The 17,060-nt window shown below is 40.0% G+C and overlaps 2 protein-coding genes across 3 annotated transcripts; one reads left to right on the top strand and one right to left on the bottom strand.

The window, feature by feature from the left end:
- Positions 1-3,498: 3,498 nt before the first annotated feature.
- Positions 3,499-13,869, top strand: LOC107803095 (uncharacterized). Of its 2 annotated transcripts, XM_016626712.2 has the most exons (9): positions 3,499-4,281; positions 4,872-8,295; positions 8,367-8,433; positions 8,561-8,631; positions 8,722-8,787; positions 8,871-8,960; positions 9,754-9,930; positions 11,339-11,417; positions 13,734-13,869. In XM_016626712.2, exons 1-8 carry the CDS (start codon positions 3,908-3,910, stop codon positions 11,372-11,374), a joined length of 4,305 nt encoding a protein of 1,434 aa, XP_016482198.1. In that variant the 5' UTR covers positions 3,499-3,907; the 3' UTR covers positions 11,375-11,417; positions 13,734-13,869. The 2 variants fall into 2 exon arrangements, with proteins under 2 accessions (XP_016482198.1, XP_016482197.1); XM_016626711.2 differs by lacking the exon at positions 13,734-13,869 and having other exon boundaries at positions 3,500-4,281; positions 11,339-11,593.
- DFR1 (dihydroflavonol-4-reductase) lies at positions 12,103-14,000 on the bottom strand. The gene is made up of 6 exons (NM_001325732.2): positions 13,777-14,000; positions 13,458-13,627; positions 13,153-13,347; positions 12,896-13,055; positions 12,572-12,764; positions 12,103-12,483 (listed from the first exon to the last, which is right to left on the bottom strand). The coding sequence occupies exons 1-6, from the start codon at positions 13,928-13,930 to the stop codon at positions 12,207-12,209; spliced, it is 1,149 nt and encodes a 382-aa protein (NP_001312661.2). The 5' UTR covers positions 13,931-14,000; the 3' UTR covers positions 12,103-12,206.
- Between the last annotated feature and the right edge of the window lie 3,060 nt (positions 14,001-17,060).

Consider the following 17,060-nt stretch of genomic DNA (forward strand, 5'->3'; position numbering starts at 1 on the left):
CCTACGGGCTACCTTTATTTCGAGTTCGAGCAATCACTCACTCGACCATTAAGCCTACGGGCTACTTTGACTATTACGCCTACGGGCTACATTGCATCGAGTTCGAATCATTCACTCGATTGCCAAGCCTACGGGCTACCTTTATTTCGAGTTCGAGCAATCACTCACTCGACCATTAAGCCTACGGGCTACTTTGACTATTACGCCTTCGGGCTACATTGCATCGAGTTCGAATCATTCGCTCGACTGCCAAGCCTACGGGCTACCTTTATTTCGAGTTCGAGCAATCACTCGCTCGACCATTAAGCCTACGGGCTACTTTGACTATTACGCCTGCGGGCTACATTGCATCAAGTTCGAATCATTCACTCGACTGCTAAGCCTACGGGCTACCTTTATTTTGAATTCGAGCCATCACTAGCTCGATTATTACGCCTACGGGCTACTTTGACTATTACGCCTATGGGCTACATTGCATCGAGTTCGAATCATTCACTCGACTGCTAAGCCTACGGGCTACCTTTATTTCGAGTTCGAGCCATCACTCGCTCGACTATTACGCCTACGGGCTACTTTGACTATTATGCCTACGGGCTACATTGCATCGAGTTCGAATCATTCGCTTGACTGCCAAGCCTACGGGCTACCTTTATTTCGAGTTCGAGCAATCACTCGCTCGACCATTAAGCCTACGGGCTACTTTGACTATTACGCCTGCGAGCTACATTGCATCAAGTTTGAATCATTCACTTCACTGCTAAGCCTATGGGCTACCTTTATTTCGAGTTCGAGCCATCACTCGCTTGACTATTATGCCTACGGGCTGCATTAGTTCAAGCAAAACTACTCATTTTTTCGAATTAAAACAAACACTTGACTATTTAAGCTGAAGGACGCTCGAACCCGATAAAACAAAGGGGACTACCCACGAGGCCCGAAGGCAACAAAGATTTAAATTCAAACTGTTTATTTAGTTTGAAAGGCCATTTCTCTTCAAAAAAAGAAGAAAGATTTGTATTTACAAAATTTTTGTACAGAAGCGGCGAGAACACCATCTGAAGTTATCCGATTCAAAGCATGTTGGGCCTCGTTGAAAAGACAGAAAGCCGCTCCACATTCATCACTGATTGATCTTCTCTGGTCACCAAGGATCGAAGGTAACTGGTAATTCCCACCGGGGAAGAGAAAATTCGGGTATCCTCAATGAAGTCGGGGATTGTTAATCACACTCTGGTCCCTTGGCCATGCCTCATCAACCAGACTTGGTTTCCTGTCTCCTTAGAAACTTAAGGATACAGTGGTACGGGCCTATAGAACAGATACAGCGGCGAAAACGCCATCTGAAGTTATCCGATTCAAAGCATGTTGGGCCTCGTTGAAAAGACAGGAAGCCGCTCCGCATTCATCACTGATTGATCTTCTCCGATCACTAAGGACCGAAGGTAACTGACAATTCCCATCGGGGAAGAGAAAATTCGGGTATCCTCAATGAAGTCGGGGACTGTTAATCACGCTCTGGTCCCTTGGCCATGCCTCATCAACCAGACTTGGTTTCCTGTCTCCTTAGAAACTCAAGGATACAATGGTACGAGCCTATAGAACAGATACAGCGACGAAAACGCCATAAGAAGTTATCCGATTCAAAGCATCTTGGGCCTCGTTGAAAAGATAGGAAGCCGCTCCGCATTCATCACTGATTGTTCTTCTCCGGTCACTAAGGACCGAAGGTAACTGGCAATTCCCACCGGGGAAGAGAAAATTTGGGTATTCTCAATGAAGTCGGGGATTGTTAATCACGCTCTGGTCTCTTGGCCATGCCTCATCAACCAGACTTAGTTTCCTGTCTCCTTAGAAACTCAAGGATACAGTGGTATGAACCTATAGAACAGATACAACGGCGAAAACGCCATCTGAAGTTATCCGATTCAAAGCATGTTGGGCCTCGTTGAAAAGACAGGAAGCCGCTCCGCATTCATCACTGATTGATCTTCTCCGGTCACCAAGGACTGAAGGTAACTGGCAATTCCCACCGGGGAAAAGAAAATTCGGGTATCCTCAATGAAGTCGGGGACTATAAAGACGCATAAGATGATCGAGCATTACATACGTCATGGGCGGGATCGATAAAAACATCAGTGTATATCTGAACGAGCTGCTTGGAAATCAAATCGTTTCTCGCCACATCCTTTTCCGAGAAACGAGGGGACTATCTGTATACGGTCGAAATAGATTTCGGCCTTCCTACGTTCGATCGAGTTCGAGTGTTAAGAAGTCGGAATGAGATTTTGGGAGTGAGCTTTGAGGTCGGTACTAACGAACCTCGAGCCCGAAGGTCGCTCGAGGAGGCGGCTCGATAATCCTATCGAGCCCGTGACCGAATCGATCTGCTAGGCACTGTTTCGAGGTTGGAAATGCGCGACGCCCATCTCGAAGGTCAAACTCGATCCAAGACCGAAGGGCCCGACCCGATAACGAGTTCGAGCTAGTATCGAGCTCACAGACAAGAGCCATTGCAACCACACCAAGAGAGAGAATCTTGGCGGGAATTAAAGAAAGAGATAAGTCATCATGGGTCTTCCACTACATGTTTTACTTTATTGTATTTTGGTAATGACCCTCTTCTATAAAAGGGAAAATCCTTGTAAGCTAGAAGGGGGGAGGGGGAGAGAAAAAGATCACTTCTTATATTGATAGTTATCCCCTTGTGCTTGTTTTACTTATTCATTCTTTTGCTTATTATTTTCGTTCTTACAGTCAATAATACACATATTTTCATTTCTCTACGCGATTTATATCAAATCGTATCGCATATCCTTAGAACTATCCACAAATCTAACGTTATCCGATTTTTTCGGTAAACATATATATATATATATATATATATATATATATATTCTATTTTGAAGGTATTCAAAAAAGAAATTGACAAGAAAAACGAGGGTGTATTCTTGTCTGTATTGTGTGACATTATTTGACAAAAGAGGCCAAGGCGTGGCCTACAGAGGAGAGAGGGAATCGCAGGGCAAAAGGTTTTTGTATTCTTTGTTAACAAACTACTAATGAAGACAACTTGACGGATTTATTTTAGAGTAGATGTAGTGAGTTCGCGATCGAGCTTCATGTACTTAAACAAGTCCAAATTAACTATGGGTTATGTTCTTCAAATCCCTTAATATACATTATTTAAAAATAGGCTTCAAGTCTATTTTTTTTTAGTTCTGACATACATTTATATTAAAGAAATTAAGGCGCGCAGAGCAGTTATATGATTAGTTGTTTGAAAAATTGAAATACATGGAGTGGGGCCAAGTCTACGTGCAATCCACAATGCTTAATAAGTTTGACCCTGACAGTTGCTTAATTTAAAGAAGTCTTCTTAAACAACTCCTTAATACTTACTTTATCTTTTCACTTACAAATATGTGTAATATACTCCATTTTATCTTCTTAAAAGATACGTAATAACCTTAACAATAAGAGTATTTTTCTAATTTATCCTAACGTTACTCATTCAATAAAGGTAGATTTGGGAAAAAATAGTTATAAATGTGTAAACCTTGAGTTGACTGTTGAGGTTGAAGAGCATCAATATGTATAACATAACGTCCCCAGAAAGCTGCCGGAGTTTTGGCGAATGGCCTACTCTTTTCTTTTGTCACCACGCCTACTGCTATCTTTGTCTTTCTTCTTTTCCCCCTTTTCCTACTAACGATAATCGCCGATCACTCCCAAATATTTTAACCAAAAAGGTTTCCTCGATATTCAAAATTCTTAAAATGTCCTTAACATAAGTTTCAAAAAAGCAAAAGCAGCATCTTCTTCTTCTTATAATCCCCATACTACCCCTTCGTTACTTCACACTGAACTGAACTAGTACTATTTTCATTCAGAGTTCTCCACATTTCTCATGGAAAATCTCTCACATTCATTTGCTAAAAAGAGTTACCACCATGGGAGTGGGTTCATTACAACGGCAAGCAAGTCATTGTACGACGACGTTTTTGGTGGTCCGCCGAAGTTCGGGGTACCAACACTAGCTCCTCGTTACGAGGATTATACTGAGATTTTCGGAGGTTTTCACTCTTCCCGTGCTTCCTCTATTCCCATTTTGGATCTTCCGGTTGTTGAAAACGACGATGATCAGGTGTCATTCGATGTACAGACTTCTCATTTTGACTATTCTGAGATTTTCGGAGGGTTTAATGTTGTTGATTTTGCCCTCTCTTATGAGGATTTGGTTCGTCAGTCTACCTCTGGTTATGATTCTTCTCAAGAGGCCTGGTATGTTCATTTTTTTGTGCATTTGAAAAAAAAAGAAGCTCTATCATGCACTTTTTGGTTTCAATTTCCGTTTAGTTTTCCAATTCTGTTGAAAAAAATGTGAGCTTGTTTATATTTCAACAAATGAACATATCTAAACTGTTGCGCCTAGGCCGGCCGGCGGCCCTTCAGATGATAAAAATGTCAGTAAAAAAAGGAGTCTAGAATATTCTAATACTAGATTTTCATTCTTGCAACAAGTACATGAATTCAAATGCTTATCTAGGCAAAGAGCTAATTTCTTTATTTGAAAGTCGTAATTATCTTGTTTTTTGGGGTAAAAGTTATAGGTGTCTTTTACGTCTCTGTCTGAACTTAAACAAATCAACAGAATGTATTAATCAAATTTCATTAATGAAATCTCCTTTCACTTAGGTAGTCAGGGTGGTAAGTTTTTCTTTAATTTGCCTGTTAAAATTAGTAGGATCAGTTTTATACTTTTAACAGTGCTCTCAATAAGAACTGGTGAAAAAAAGACCATTTTTTTCCTGTTCAATGGGGTTTATAATTATATTTTTTCATTTATTTCTTATTTCTTTTCCTGATAAAAGGAGTCCAGCTCAAAGTGAGAACCTGTCAGATGAGTCAGATCCTTCTGCTTTTTCCGAAAAGAGTCAGAGCTCTTCTAGTGCTGATGTTCCTCATTCATCCGATGGCACCAAGCAGTTCAACATTTCATATCACAAGACTTTCCAGAGGAGCGATGGCGTAGTATCAAATGGCATGATGCATGTAGCACATTTACATGCTATTCCTGGATATACTTACATGGTCACTGGAAGTCAGGCTTCTCGAAGTCCAGAAGACAACGAGCCACAACCTAGACAGGAAACTCTTGATCTCAAGCACAGCATGGACTTGTCGGTTTTAGAAGAGAATCGATTCAAAAAAAGCACATCACGAAATATGAGCAGCAGTTATATCATACATGGAAGTGATTCAAAACTTCCGGAGACATGTAGTGAAGCTAGTTGTGCTCCAGATAAGCCATTCTTAACTGTGTCGGATATCAGTTTAAGAACTAGGCCTTCAGGGTTGCCACCACCATCAAGACCACCACCTGGCCTGGCTGCCAAGAAAGGAAACTCCGATAGACTGAATTCAAGACCCAAAGCTTCAAAAAGTTGTGCTTTTGAGCAAAAGCAAGGTGATAATTCACAATCTTACTTTGATGTGGACGTATATGCAAGTTCATCAGCAGCGATGTCTACTGCAGCTATAAAAGATGCAATGGAGAAGGCTCAAGCAAAGCTTAGAAGTGCAAAAGAGCTAATGGAGAGAAAGAAGCAAGATCTAAAATGTTACTCAAAACTCCATTTGGAGAATGGTATTTTGGAAGAAAGACCAAGCAAGACATTTGACAAAGATGACATGGCACAAAACATACGTGTTGAAGAAATGGACGAAGTCTGTAAGAATACCGAGGTTATTTCGGTTAATACTGAAGAAGAAAAACATTTCAAGTTTACCGGAAAACGTGAAGAAAGTGAGCAGGGTAATCCTAATATGTCATCTCAACCACCATATAAAGCTGAAGGTAGAGTTGCATGGAGGGAAGGTGCAGAATTTTTTGAAGTAGTTGAAACTTACCCATCTTCTGGGTCTTCTGAGAAAGTCAAGAATGAATTTGGTTTGCTGAGAAATATTGAATCACATGAATACAGACAATTTGAAGCAACCATTGGCAGACTTGACCATCCAGAAACTTGCAACAGTGTTGCAGCAAAGGAGGCTCTGGATAGCAAAGAGGAAAGTGAAGAAAAGGTAGCTAAAGGGTCTTACCAATGGGGTATTAAGCATCAAAGATCAAAAGAAAATTTGGGTGGTCAATTGCAGCATAAGGGGACGGTAAAAGCAGCAGAAAGCTTATCTGACGTTAGTACGAGTCAGAAACATGTTAAAGTGGACCAGCAAGAGGGAACGAGTGAGACACTAATCAGCACTTCTCATGAAAGCATAGAGTACAACAGACGAGGTGGCCAGAATGTGAGTGGTGACAGGAGAAGATTAGACGATCAAAAGAGATTTATAAACATTGATGCTAGGCATATTGATATAAAGCTGATGGCAGAGTCTGAGATTAAAGAATCTGAGGGAGGGCTTAGTGATGATGTGGATGAAACAGGAAATGGACAGAGAGTAAATGATATAGTCCAGCAGGAAAGGAAGAAGCAACCTGATGCAGTTTCTGAAAGAGAAGAAGGCGCTCTTCATCAGGAGGAGAATGCAACGAGACCAAAGGAGGATTTTAGATCAGAAAAGAATGATGAGAATTCGGAGTTGGCTTGTAAACAAGAGAAGAATGAGAGAGACAAAGAGATCGATTTCAAGTGGGACCCAAAGGATCAGGATGCAAAAGGTTCTTTTGAGTGGGTGCAAGAGGAGAGCCAATTTGGAGTGGCTCTCAAGAAGAAGGAGCATGAAGGGGAACAAAATGAGCCTCATGAAGGAGAAGAAACTGAGGGAAGAGGGGATGGCGCATGTGAAGGAGAAGATGGTGATGTGGAAATGACTGAGGTATTGGAGCAGCAAAAGAGTAGGACGAAATCCCCTTTGGCTTCCAAAGTAGAATCTGAGAACATATCTGAAGAGTCCAGTGAGTTTGATGGAACTGAACAAGCAACTGCATGTGATGATAAGTGGGAAGAATTGCGTGAACAGACCGAAGATAGCGCACCTATTGAAATGGTTGGATCTGTTTTGAAGAACAACAACAAGGTGGAGGTTCACACGGATGCTACGGCATTTCATTGGGCCCGCCAACAAAATGATGAGACTTTACTTGTGAACAAAATGTCTAAGAAGCTGGAGGAGAACGTTGGAAAGCTGGAAGCAACTCAATCAGCTCTTTCCCGTGAAGTAGATGAGAAGTTGGAAACTGAGTTGCAAAATTGTGAAAGAGAATCAGAAATTGGGGTGACCAAACTGCTGCCTAAAGATGACTGCGACTCTGTTTGCAAGAGACAAGATGTCTTGGGACATGTAAAAGACCAAACCAGAAGAGCAGATGCAATAGGGTCTACTTCTTCGAATGTGCAGTTGACCAATTCAAGTGAAGCTGGTAGTAGTTGCATAGGTAAGGCGTCTGATAGAATGAAGAAGACAGCACCTGAAATGGCAAATTATTCTGATCAAACAAATGTTACACCTCCTGAATGTCTGACAGCGAACATCAATGGATTTCAGTCTCGCACTAACCAGGATATTACAGAGGAAAAGTTTACAGCTAATCACCCTGACCATAGGAATGGAACATATTCTGAGGGGGCAAGAGTGAACACCAAGGTTGTTCAGTCTGGCACTAACCAGGAAGTTAAGGAAGAAAAGTTTACAGCTCATCAGGTTGCCAGGGAATGGGCCACAAACGCAAAGAAAATTGGAGATGCTTTGGCTGCTGTGCTAGAGGATGTTGAAGTATTGTCAAGTACAGACCAGAGAACAGCAACTGGAGGTCCCCACAAGAAAGAGAGAAATTCAAATAAAATCGTTACTCCTGAAGCACAAAAAATGGACGAAAGACTGACAAAAGAAAGACAACTGGAGGAAGAATATCTGAGAAAGTTAGAAGAAGAGAGGGAGAGAGAAAGAGAAAGAGAGAAGGATCGTATGTCTGTGAATCGTGAAGCTCTGGAAAGGTCATATCTTGAAGCCCGTGAGAGAGTAGAAAGAGCTTCCATGGAGAGAGCTACAACTGAAATACGACAAAGAACTATGGCAGAGGCCCGAGAAAGATTAGAGAAGGCATCTGCAGAGGCTAGGGAAAGATCTATAGCAGAGCAGGCATCTGTAGAGGCTAGGCTCAGGGCGGAGCGTGCTGCAGTAGAAAGAGCAACTGCAGAGGCTCGACAACGAGCTTTCGAGAAAGCAATGGCTGAGAAAGCTACCCAGGAGTCACGTGAACGAGTGGAAAGATCATCTTCAGAAAAATTTTCTGCTTATTCCAGGACCAACGAAATGAGACAGAGCTCTTCTTCTGTGAGTATCTCTTTTCCTTCTTAAACACTGAAATGCATGCCAGCTGCCTACTTATTGGGGTTTGTTGACAGGAACAACATGCACATCATAGCACAGAAACCTCAAAATTGAGATATTCATATTCTTCAGCTCATGCTGGTATGTACATGAAGCACCAATACTGTTTCTTTTCCTTCCTTTGGTTTATAGTCTAGTTCTCCTCAGGTTTTCTTAAGAAGATTAGATTTTGCTAGTGAAGCGTCTAGTAAGATTGAATGCTTTGTAGGCATTGAAGGTGAATCACCTCAACGATGTAAAGCTCGGTTGGAGAGGTACCGCAGAACATCCGAACGTGCAGTATGTGCTTAATCATCTTGTCCCTGTTATAAGTTCTTTTTTATGATTTTTTCTTCTTCTGTATAATCTTTTCTCTTGTTCTTGTTTCAGGCTAAGGCCCTAGCAGAGAAAAATATGCGTGATCTTCTAGCTCAAAGAGAGCAAGCAGAGAGAAATGTATGTATCCATCTCTCTGAGCAATACAGTATATCATGAATCATCTAGATTTCATGTTGTCTCACTTGAGGATTCCTGTGCAGAGATTGGCTGAAACTCTGGATGCTGAAGTGAAAAGGTGGTCAAGCGGGAAAGAAGGCAATCTACGTGCATTGCTTTCAACTTTGCAATACGTATGCTAGCTCTTCTAATGTTTTATATGGATAAATACTTTTCTTTAGCTAATCAAAATATTAAGTGCTTGTGGATTTTCTTTATATTGCCAAGTTCATGTTTAACTCTGTATCAAATGAACATTCATCAGGATAGGCGAAATAGTTCTTGATTTATGGTTTACAGGTTTACATTGCTTAGTCATTTGACTACTTAAGTGAAAGGTATTTCATTCTCATTTACTCGTAGTTATTTTCAAATGGAAAAAGGTTATGTGTCAGGAAGTGCTTCTTTATTCTACTAGTATCCTTTGCCAAATTATGTTAACTTGTCTAAAGTTAAACATTGCCCCAGATGAGCCTTTTCTGTCTTGCATTTTCTTTGTTTCTTCATTAATTACCTCTTTTAAATAATTGGTGTGGGTGTCTGCAACTATCAAAACAAACATTCCTAACATTTACTGACAGGACAGTGGTGCAGTTTTGAGACAGAAATGTGAAAGAATGTCACATCCATTTTTCAAACTCTTATATGCTTCTTGATAATTTTTTACTGAATAAGAAATTTAACCGATTAATTTTGGAAAGGGGAGGATTTAACTAGTGAAATCGTCACGTACGAGATGTAGTACTAATCATAGCAGTGAGAAAGCTCTAGTTGCCATCGAAATATGACTGCATGACATGTCAATAGGAAGATTAATTTAGAGTTTATAGTAGTACCAAATAGCTTCTTTTTCACACATTATCATCATATGATTTTGGGCCAAACCTCCATAATGCAGAAACTCAATGTATCCATCCTCGTTTGCAGATTCTTGGGCCTAATAGCGGTTGGCAGCCAATTCCATTAACAGAAGTTATAACTTCGGTAGCGGTGAAGAAAGCTTATAGGAAAGCTACTCTTTGTGTTCATCCTGACAAATTACAACAGCGAGGTGCTAGTATTCAGCAGAAGTATGTATGCGAGAAGGTCTTTGATCTTTTAAAGGTGTGTTTTCTCATTTTTCTTTCTTTACTCATCTAAATTTATCTTACCTGTCAATGTTCTGTATACTAATGCAAGATTCTAGTGCTGCTTAGTGGTCACTTGTTTGTCTCTTAGTTTGAATTGGTCGGAGAGCGAGAATATTTACTGTATGGACCTAATCAATGTTATTGTTAGGACCTTCGTTACCGTTGATAAAAGAATGTCTGGGATGTGGCTGATTTCTGCACCACAGTTTTCACTTAACTTGAAATATATCTTATACGTGATGGGACTGGAATATGGTGTATGGTACTTCTAATTGATGTAAACCTATCACTTTCACTCAAGTTCTTGCAAGACTACATATAAAAATGGGGGAAGGGGACAAATCTGACAACATCGGAACTCCCAAGGTAACAGATGATTTTAAAGTTAGCTGATTGTCGAAGGACATGCACTTCCAACATCATGCTCTTTCACACCATGGTCATTACTTGTGGAAACATGATGCAAAAATATCAAGCACTGACTGCTCTGTTATTATAGCTGTCAGTGTGTCAAACCTTTAACGCACTTTATTTTGTTCTTTTGTCTTATCTTGTGCCTCATTCAAAAGTACATTGTTAGCATCTGCTGTTACCCTAGAGCTGTATTAATCGTCATATAAATCAATCAAAAGCTAATCCTAAACTAGTTGGTTGGCTCAATGAATCCTCTGACCTCTATATGTATTCTGCTTTATTTAAGCCCGTTTTAGTAAAAATGCCAAACAAAAACTGATTTGCAGTATCTAGTAGTTACAGAATAAACAGAGTGACATATAATACTCCCTCGTCCCATCTTATGTAACGGTGTTTGACTGGGCACTGAGTTTAAGAAAGAAAGAAAGACTTTTGAAACTTGTGGTTTAAAACAAGCCATAGACGTTTGTGCAGCTACAAATTATCTCATTAAGTATAATTTGAGAAGTTTAAAGTTGCATTGTTTCTAAATATAGAAATGTGTCATTATTTTTGGACGGTCTAAAAAGGAAAGTGTGTCTCATAAAATAGTAAAAAGAGTTGAGTATTTTAGCTATACAGCAGCAGAACTTATTGAAAAAAAAAGAACTTCATTGGGTAATTTGTAATGTGATGAACCACGTGGCTTATTTGTTTCGTTTGTTCCCCCTTTTCACTCCTTTTCTTTAAGTCAAATTCTTACTATTGTCTGTTTTCTGTAAATTTGTTACTCTAATCAGGAAGGCCTTATTAGGGGGTGAGGTAAAGACAGACTATCATCTTTGACCTCATAGAATTGGTTTCTACTTCTCCCTTAATTTTTTATTTTTTTATTCCAGCCAGCTTTCGCACCTCCCTCTTCCCACGCTTCTCTCTTTTAGTATCTGCTTTGAGTTCTCATAGTTGTCATCATTCTTCTGTGTCTACAGGAAGCAAGGAACAGGTTCAACTCTGAGGAGAGGTAGTTGAAGACTTGGTTGCTCGGCTGAACATATAATTTGCACAGTAGTGAGTAGATTCTCTTTCTTATTATTTTTTTAGTTTCTGCATGTAAGCGCAAGCTCTAGAAATCTGCCCTGAAAGAAAATGGGCTAACGTGGCTATTCATTGAAATGGAACTTTCTGTTACAAGGCTGTGTTATTGTGCTACTATGTTATTTATACTATTATTATTATTACTGTTATTATTATTTTACTATTATTATTATTATTATTATTATTATTATTATTATTATTATTATTATTGTTATTGTTATTGTTATTGTTATTGTTATTGTTATTTTTATTATTATTATTATTATTATTATTATTATTGTTATTGTTATTGTTATTATTATTATTATTATTATTATTGTTATTGTTATTGTTATTATTATTATTATTATTATTATTATTATTATTATTATTGTTATTGTTATCTCTAGTTTCCCTCCAATGATTATGAAAGATGGTAATCTCTTTTCTGCCAAATGATATGCAAGCGCCTTGAGAACAGTTTTTCCAGAAAATTAACACGATCTTGCTTTTGTAAAGCTTATAAATTGGAATATACGTCCTTGTATTTGGGTCCAGATTTCCTGCAGTGATTATAGATTCTCTTTCTCTGCAAAATATACCTAGGATCTTTGATATCCTACTGTGCAGCTGCCTTTAATTAGCAAGATGAGAAATTCCATATATTCATTGAACATTTTGCTCATCTAGTATTATAAAACCTGGAGCAAGATTACACTAGAGAACCAAGAAGCAAACATATTGCTAGGCATGCTCGCCTCTTTATTTTGTAAGATTGCCATTCTAGATTTCACCATTGGTTGACTTTCCCGTACCATTTGCAACTGGTGAATTTTCTTTGCCACTTGCATAGTTTTCAGTAGAAAGAGGAATGGCTTCTTTGTCACGTACATTATCTGCAGTGCTTCGGGTAGAAAAGGGAAGCAACTGCTTCTGTCGACAAGTCTCAATGGCCCCTTTATACATATCCTCCAAAGTGTACTTGAATTGAAACCCCATATCCGTCAGCTTCTTTGACGAAAAATACACCACGGACAAGTCCTTATCGATGCCTTTAAACCTGTTATTTACCCAAGATTGAGTTACCAAGCCATCATTCAGTGAAGGGGCCAAGTATACTTAGGCATACAGAGGAATGGAGAGCTTACTCAGTAGGGACGTAGTACTCCGGCCATTTCTCTTGGACCATCTTTGCCACATCATAGATGATAGCATGATGGGACGCGCAGATGAATCTCCCCTCTGCCTTTGGGTGCTCATATAGGAAAATATGAGCCTCACAAAGATCATCCAAATGCACATATTTACCTTGTTTAATGATGCTGTAGTGAGCTTCATTCCCTGCATTCTCAATCTGATTAAACCCATGATTGTGAAAAACTGTTTCTTAAAATAACTAGTATGGTGTTTACTTGGAAGAGTAAGTAATCATCTTCCGTACATTGTAATAAGATATAAAGACTACACCATACCAGTAATTAGTGAAAGGGCAGTGATTAAGCTAGGTGGGAATGTAGGCGCGAGGAATGGACCAACAACCAGTGGCGGTATGATGCTAATGAAATCGATGTTCTTCTTTTTAGCTGCTTCCATTGCGGCCTTCTCTGCCAGTATCTTGGAAACAAAATACATCTGCAATGAAATTAATTCACAAGGCAGTAACGATAAAAATACCGTTTCTGTAAATAGAAAGGGTATTTCTAAAAGAATATAGAATAACCAAACGAACCCATCCTGTCATCTTCTTAGCATATATAAAGTCCAAGTCACTCCAGCTGGTCTCGTCATATAAGAGCTTTTGGTGCTCTTGGACATCGACAGTTCCAGCAGATGAAGTGAAAACCAGCCTCTTCACTGTGTTTGCTTTAGCACATGATTCTATGATGCTTAACATTCCCCTGACTGTTGGTTTAATTACTTCATTCTGTCACGTATATAAATGTATAGTGTTACATTAGAATTGATCTGCCAGAAATGTGAGAATGCAATTAAGTATATATGAGTTACTCTGTTACTGTTCTAGCTTGATAGTACCTCAGGATCCTCGGACTCGAAATCCATAGGCGTTGCCACATGGAATACTCCTTGACAGCCTTGAATGGCTTCATCAAAGCTTCCTTCCACTGACAAGTCTGCTTTCCACAACGTTAAGTTCGTGTCAGCTTTTGGCAATTCCAATAGATGCTTTACCTTCTTCTTGTTCTCTACAAAAATTCATGCATCTGTACATTAGGGTCATGCCATACAAAGAGACACACTTTTAGCACTATTATATATACACTTCTCTGGCACTCATAATGCAGTTTGTAGGGATTGATTAATGGCTGGAAAGAAAAAGAGACAAAAAAAGTACCAGGATCACGAACAGTAGCGTGAACATTATAACCACGTTCAAGGAGTCTCATGACAAGCCAAGAGCCAATAAATCCAGCTGCTCCAGTGACGCAAACTGTCGGCGCTGCCGGAGGAGAAGGGGCATGAACAGCTGCATGACCTTCACTTGCCATTTTCAGAAATGAAAGGTAGAAGTGTGGGAAAAATCTTATGTGACTGGGCTTACTAGTAGTTAAATTAAACTACAATCAGATGAGCTTTATTTATGCTTGTCGTTGTCTTTATACTACTTGAACGTAGGTGTGGTAATGTTAGTTGGTAAGCACGTGCTCAACGCACCGTTTAGTTACTTCATTGGATTAACCAAATATGACTGACTGGTTGGTGAGAGGAAGACAATGGGTTGTCTCTGGTTATTTGATAGCCACTTTCTTATCTGCAATGGAATATCACAATGGAATATTCTCTTTAATATCCTGCCCTAATAAAGTAGCCATTACAGCTCTTTTTACAGCGCTCGACACCGGCCATCTTCTATATTTCGACCACGGGCTTCGCCATCTCCTGGTCGACCTCGGCCAACTCTTTTCTCGATACTGCTTAGTCCCAAGTACTGAGACAGATTTCGACTAATACAGTTAGTCCCTCCGCTTATTATGGCCGGCCTCCGGCGACCTTAATGAGCAGATCATGTTTACTGTGGTTGGCAAAATTTGGACGAGCGAGTCGAGCAGTGATGTTTCCAACGAGATGGCATCATGACCTTTCGTGAACCGCAACTTTGGGGGTTTTGTCGCTTCTGCACCAGAATGACGTCACGATGTCATGCGTCATTATAGCGCATATTCCCGATGCTCTGCGTCGTTTCCCGTGCGATTGTTAGTTGGGGACTGCCGCTTCGATTCCAGTGCCAGGTAATTATGGCATAGTCTCTTGGTTTTGGTGCCTGAATTCTTATAAAGAGAGGTGCAACGATATTCATTTGATCCTTACGCATTTCTCTCATAAAAAACCTTGTGCCTTCTTCTTCTTCTTCCCTTGCTGCATATCTTCTTTGCTGGTCTTAGCGATTCTTATTACCTCTCATACTTCCTTGCGTCAATATCTTCTTTCAAAAAAAAAAAAGGCTAATGTATCCTCTGGTTCTGGTGCGAGAACTGACCCTGTCCCCTTGGCGGTGCTTATGCCCCCTCGTGCTGATGGCATCTCTGTTGCCGTTGAAGATGAGAATTTTCCCACGGTGAAAGAAATAATTCCTCGTAGTGAGAAAGTTAGGTCCGACCTTTCGAAGGCGCCTGAAGGCGAGCTCGAGGTCTCGGAGTCAGCGATGAAAGAGGTCGATCTAGCTGAACTTAGGGCAAATTCAACATTCCTGCCCACATCGATCTGGTCCCAGCAGGGCGCGATATGGTACAAATCCACCCCCCGGGTATTGCGCGTTCTATGCATACCCTTTCCATGTTGGCTATACTCTTCCCCTTTTTCCGTTGGCGGAGGAATTTTGCCGCTACTATGGCGTTTGCCCGACCTAACTCTCTCCATACATCTATAAGCTTATTAGGATGCTCACAAAGTTTGCGGAACTGGGCGGGGTCGAGGTCACACTCCGCCATCGGATGAATCTCTTCACCCCTAGCTTCTACAGGGGGACGATGTTGCACCTTCGCCACCGCAGAAGTAAAAGCCTGGTGGTGAAGATGAATGACAAGGCAAATCGTTAGTTCTAGCTCAACTACTTTTTTGTCAAAACCGAAGACGTGGTGACCAACGCGAACGGCTTCCCTGAGACTTGGAATTACAGTCGTAAGCATCCATGTTTTTTGCTAAAAGCACTTGATTTGTCTTAGTCATGACGAGTGCAAAATACACACTTAAATTATGCTCGCTAGTCAAAGATAGTATAATATGATATCGTCTCCACAGGGATTAGATTTAAATAGTATTTTCGTATTTTGTAGCTAGATTGCTATCTAGGAGGATCAACAATTGAGATTTATGTGGTTAATATTAAAATTAATTAAGAATCTAGAGCTAATTGACTAATGACAATTGAAGCAAGGCCTAAGCAAAGGAAGATATCAATGGGAGAAAATTGGGTTTTGATAGGATAGGTGCAAGATAATTGTCTGGGATTTAACTCTAGATAATTCACTTTTAATGTCCAAGTGAGTCTCTCGAATTTACTTAATTATCAGTACAATTGTTTAGTAGAAACTCCTCTCTCGATTAAGTCTCAACCTCTCAATATGAACCAATTTAAGCACTGTGAAGATATGCAAGAATTCGTAGTGGATCGATCTTTAGGAAAACCTCTTTCGATTATTCTCCTAACTAGGTTTAATCAATGATTCAACTAGCCTCTTTCGATTACTTAGAAGAATCTATGAACTCAACCAATAATATAATGCAAAGATATCACAAGTTATGCCTCTTTCGATTACAAGAACAAGTGAATATATACGCAACAATTAAATCTTCCAAAACCATTCAAATACATAAAAATAGAGTTATAGTCCACAAACAATCATCAATACACCAAATCCATCAAAACCTAAAAGGATCTACTCCATAGACATGGAGAAATTCTTCAAAAATGAAACTAAAGTATAGGAAAACATAAATTCAATCCAAACCCGGATCTTGAGTGAGGAAGGAATGATGAAATCCTTGTGCTTGTGTTCTTCCAACTCCTCCTTAGCCTCCTTAGGTCGAAAATCTGTCAAAAGTCCCGAAAATGATATTTTCTCGTGTATTTAAGCCATCCCCCAAAAATCCTCGGATGAAATTACCCTTTTTAGCGAAATTGGGAAATCACTCTAACATTTTTGGGCAACCGCGCCGTATGCCGCGCCGCCCCTTTCGGTGTGCATGTGGGAAATTCCAGAACGTGCCAAAATATGATTTCTGGCCACTTTTTGCACTAGCGCCTCGCGCCCCACAGGGCATACCGCTGGGCGGTAGTGCAAACTGTGGTCAGAAATGAGTTTTTAAATTTTTGACTTCTAGACTTGGTTTTCGACCCCCGAACGTGATCCCGGCTTAATTGCTTGGGCTTCTACTCAGACTTAAAAGCTCAAAATAGCTCAAATTAGCTCCACAACATCTACATAACTCGAAATCACTTCTACAAGGCATAAAACACACAATAAGTGCAAAAATACTACCAATTAAAGCTCACCACAAGTAAACTGCAGTGAATTAGAGTGTAATAAGCGACTAAAACACAAGATTATAGTCTACCATCAACACTCCACACTTAAACCATTGCTCGTCCTCGAGCAATTAAACTACACTTCGCATAGA

This window comes from Nicotiana tabacum, chromosome 17 (genome assembly GCF_000715075.1).
Source record: "Nicotiana tabacum cultivar K326 chromosome 17, ASM71507v2, whole genome shotgun sequence".
NCBI lineage: Eukaryota > Viridiplantae > Streptophyta > Magnoliopsida > Solanales > Solanaceae > Nicotiana > Nicotiana tabacum.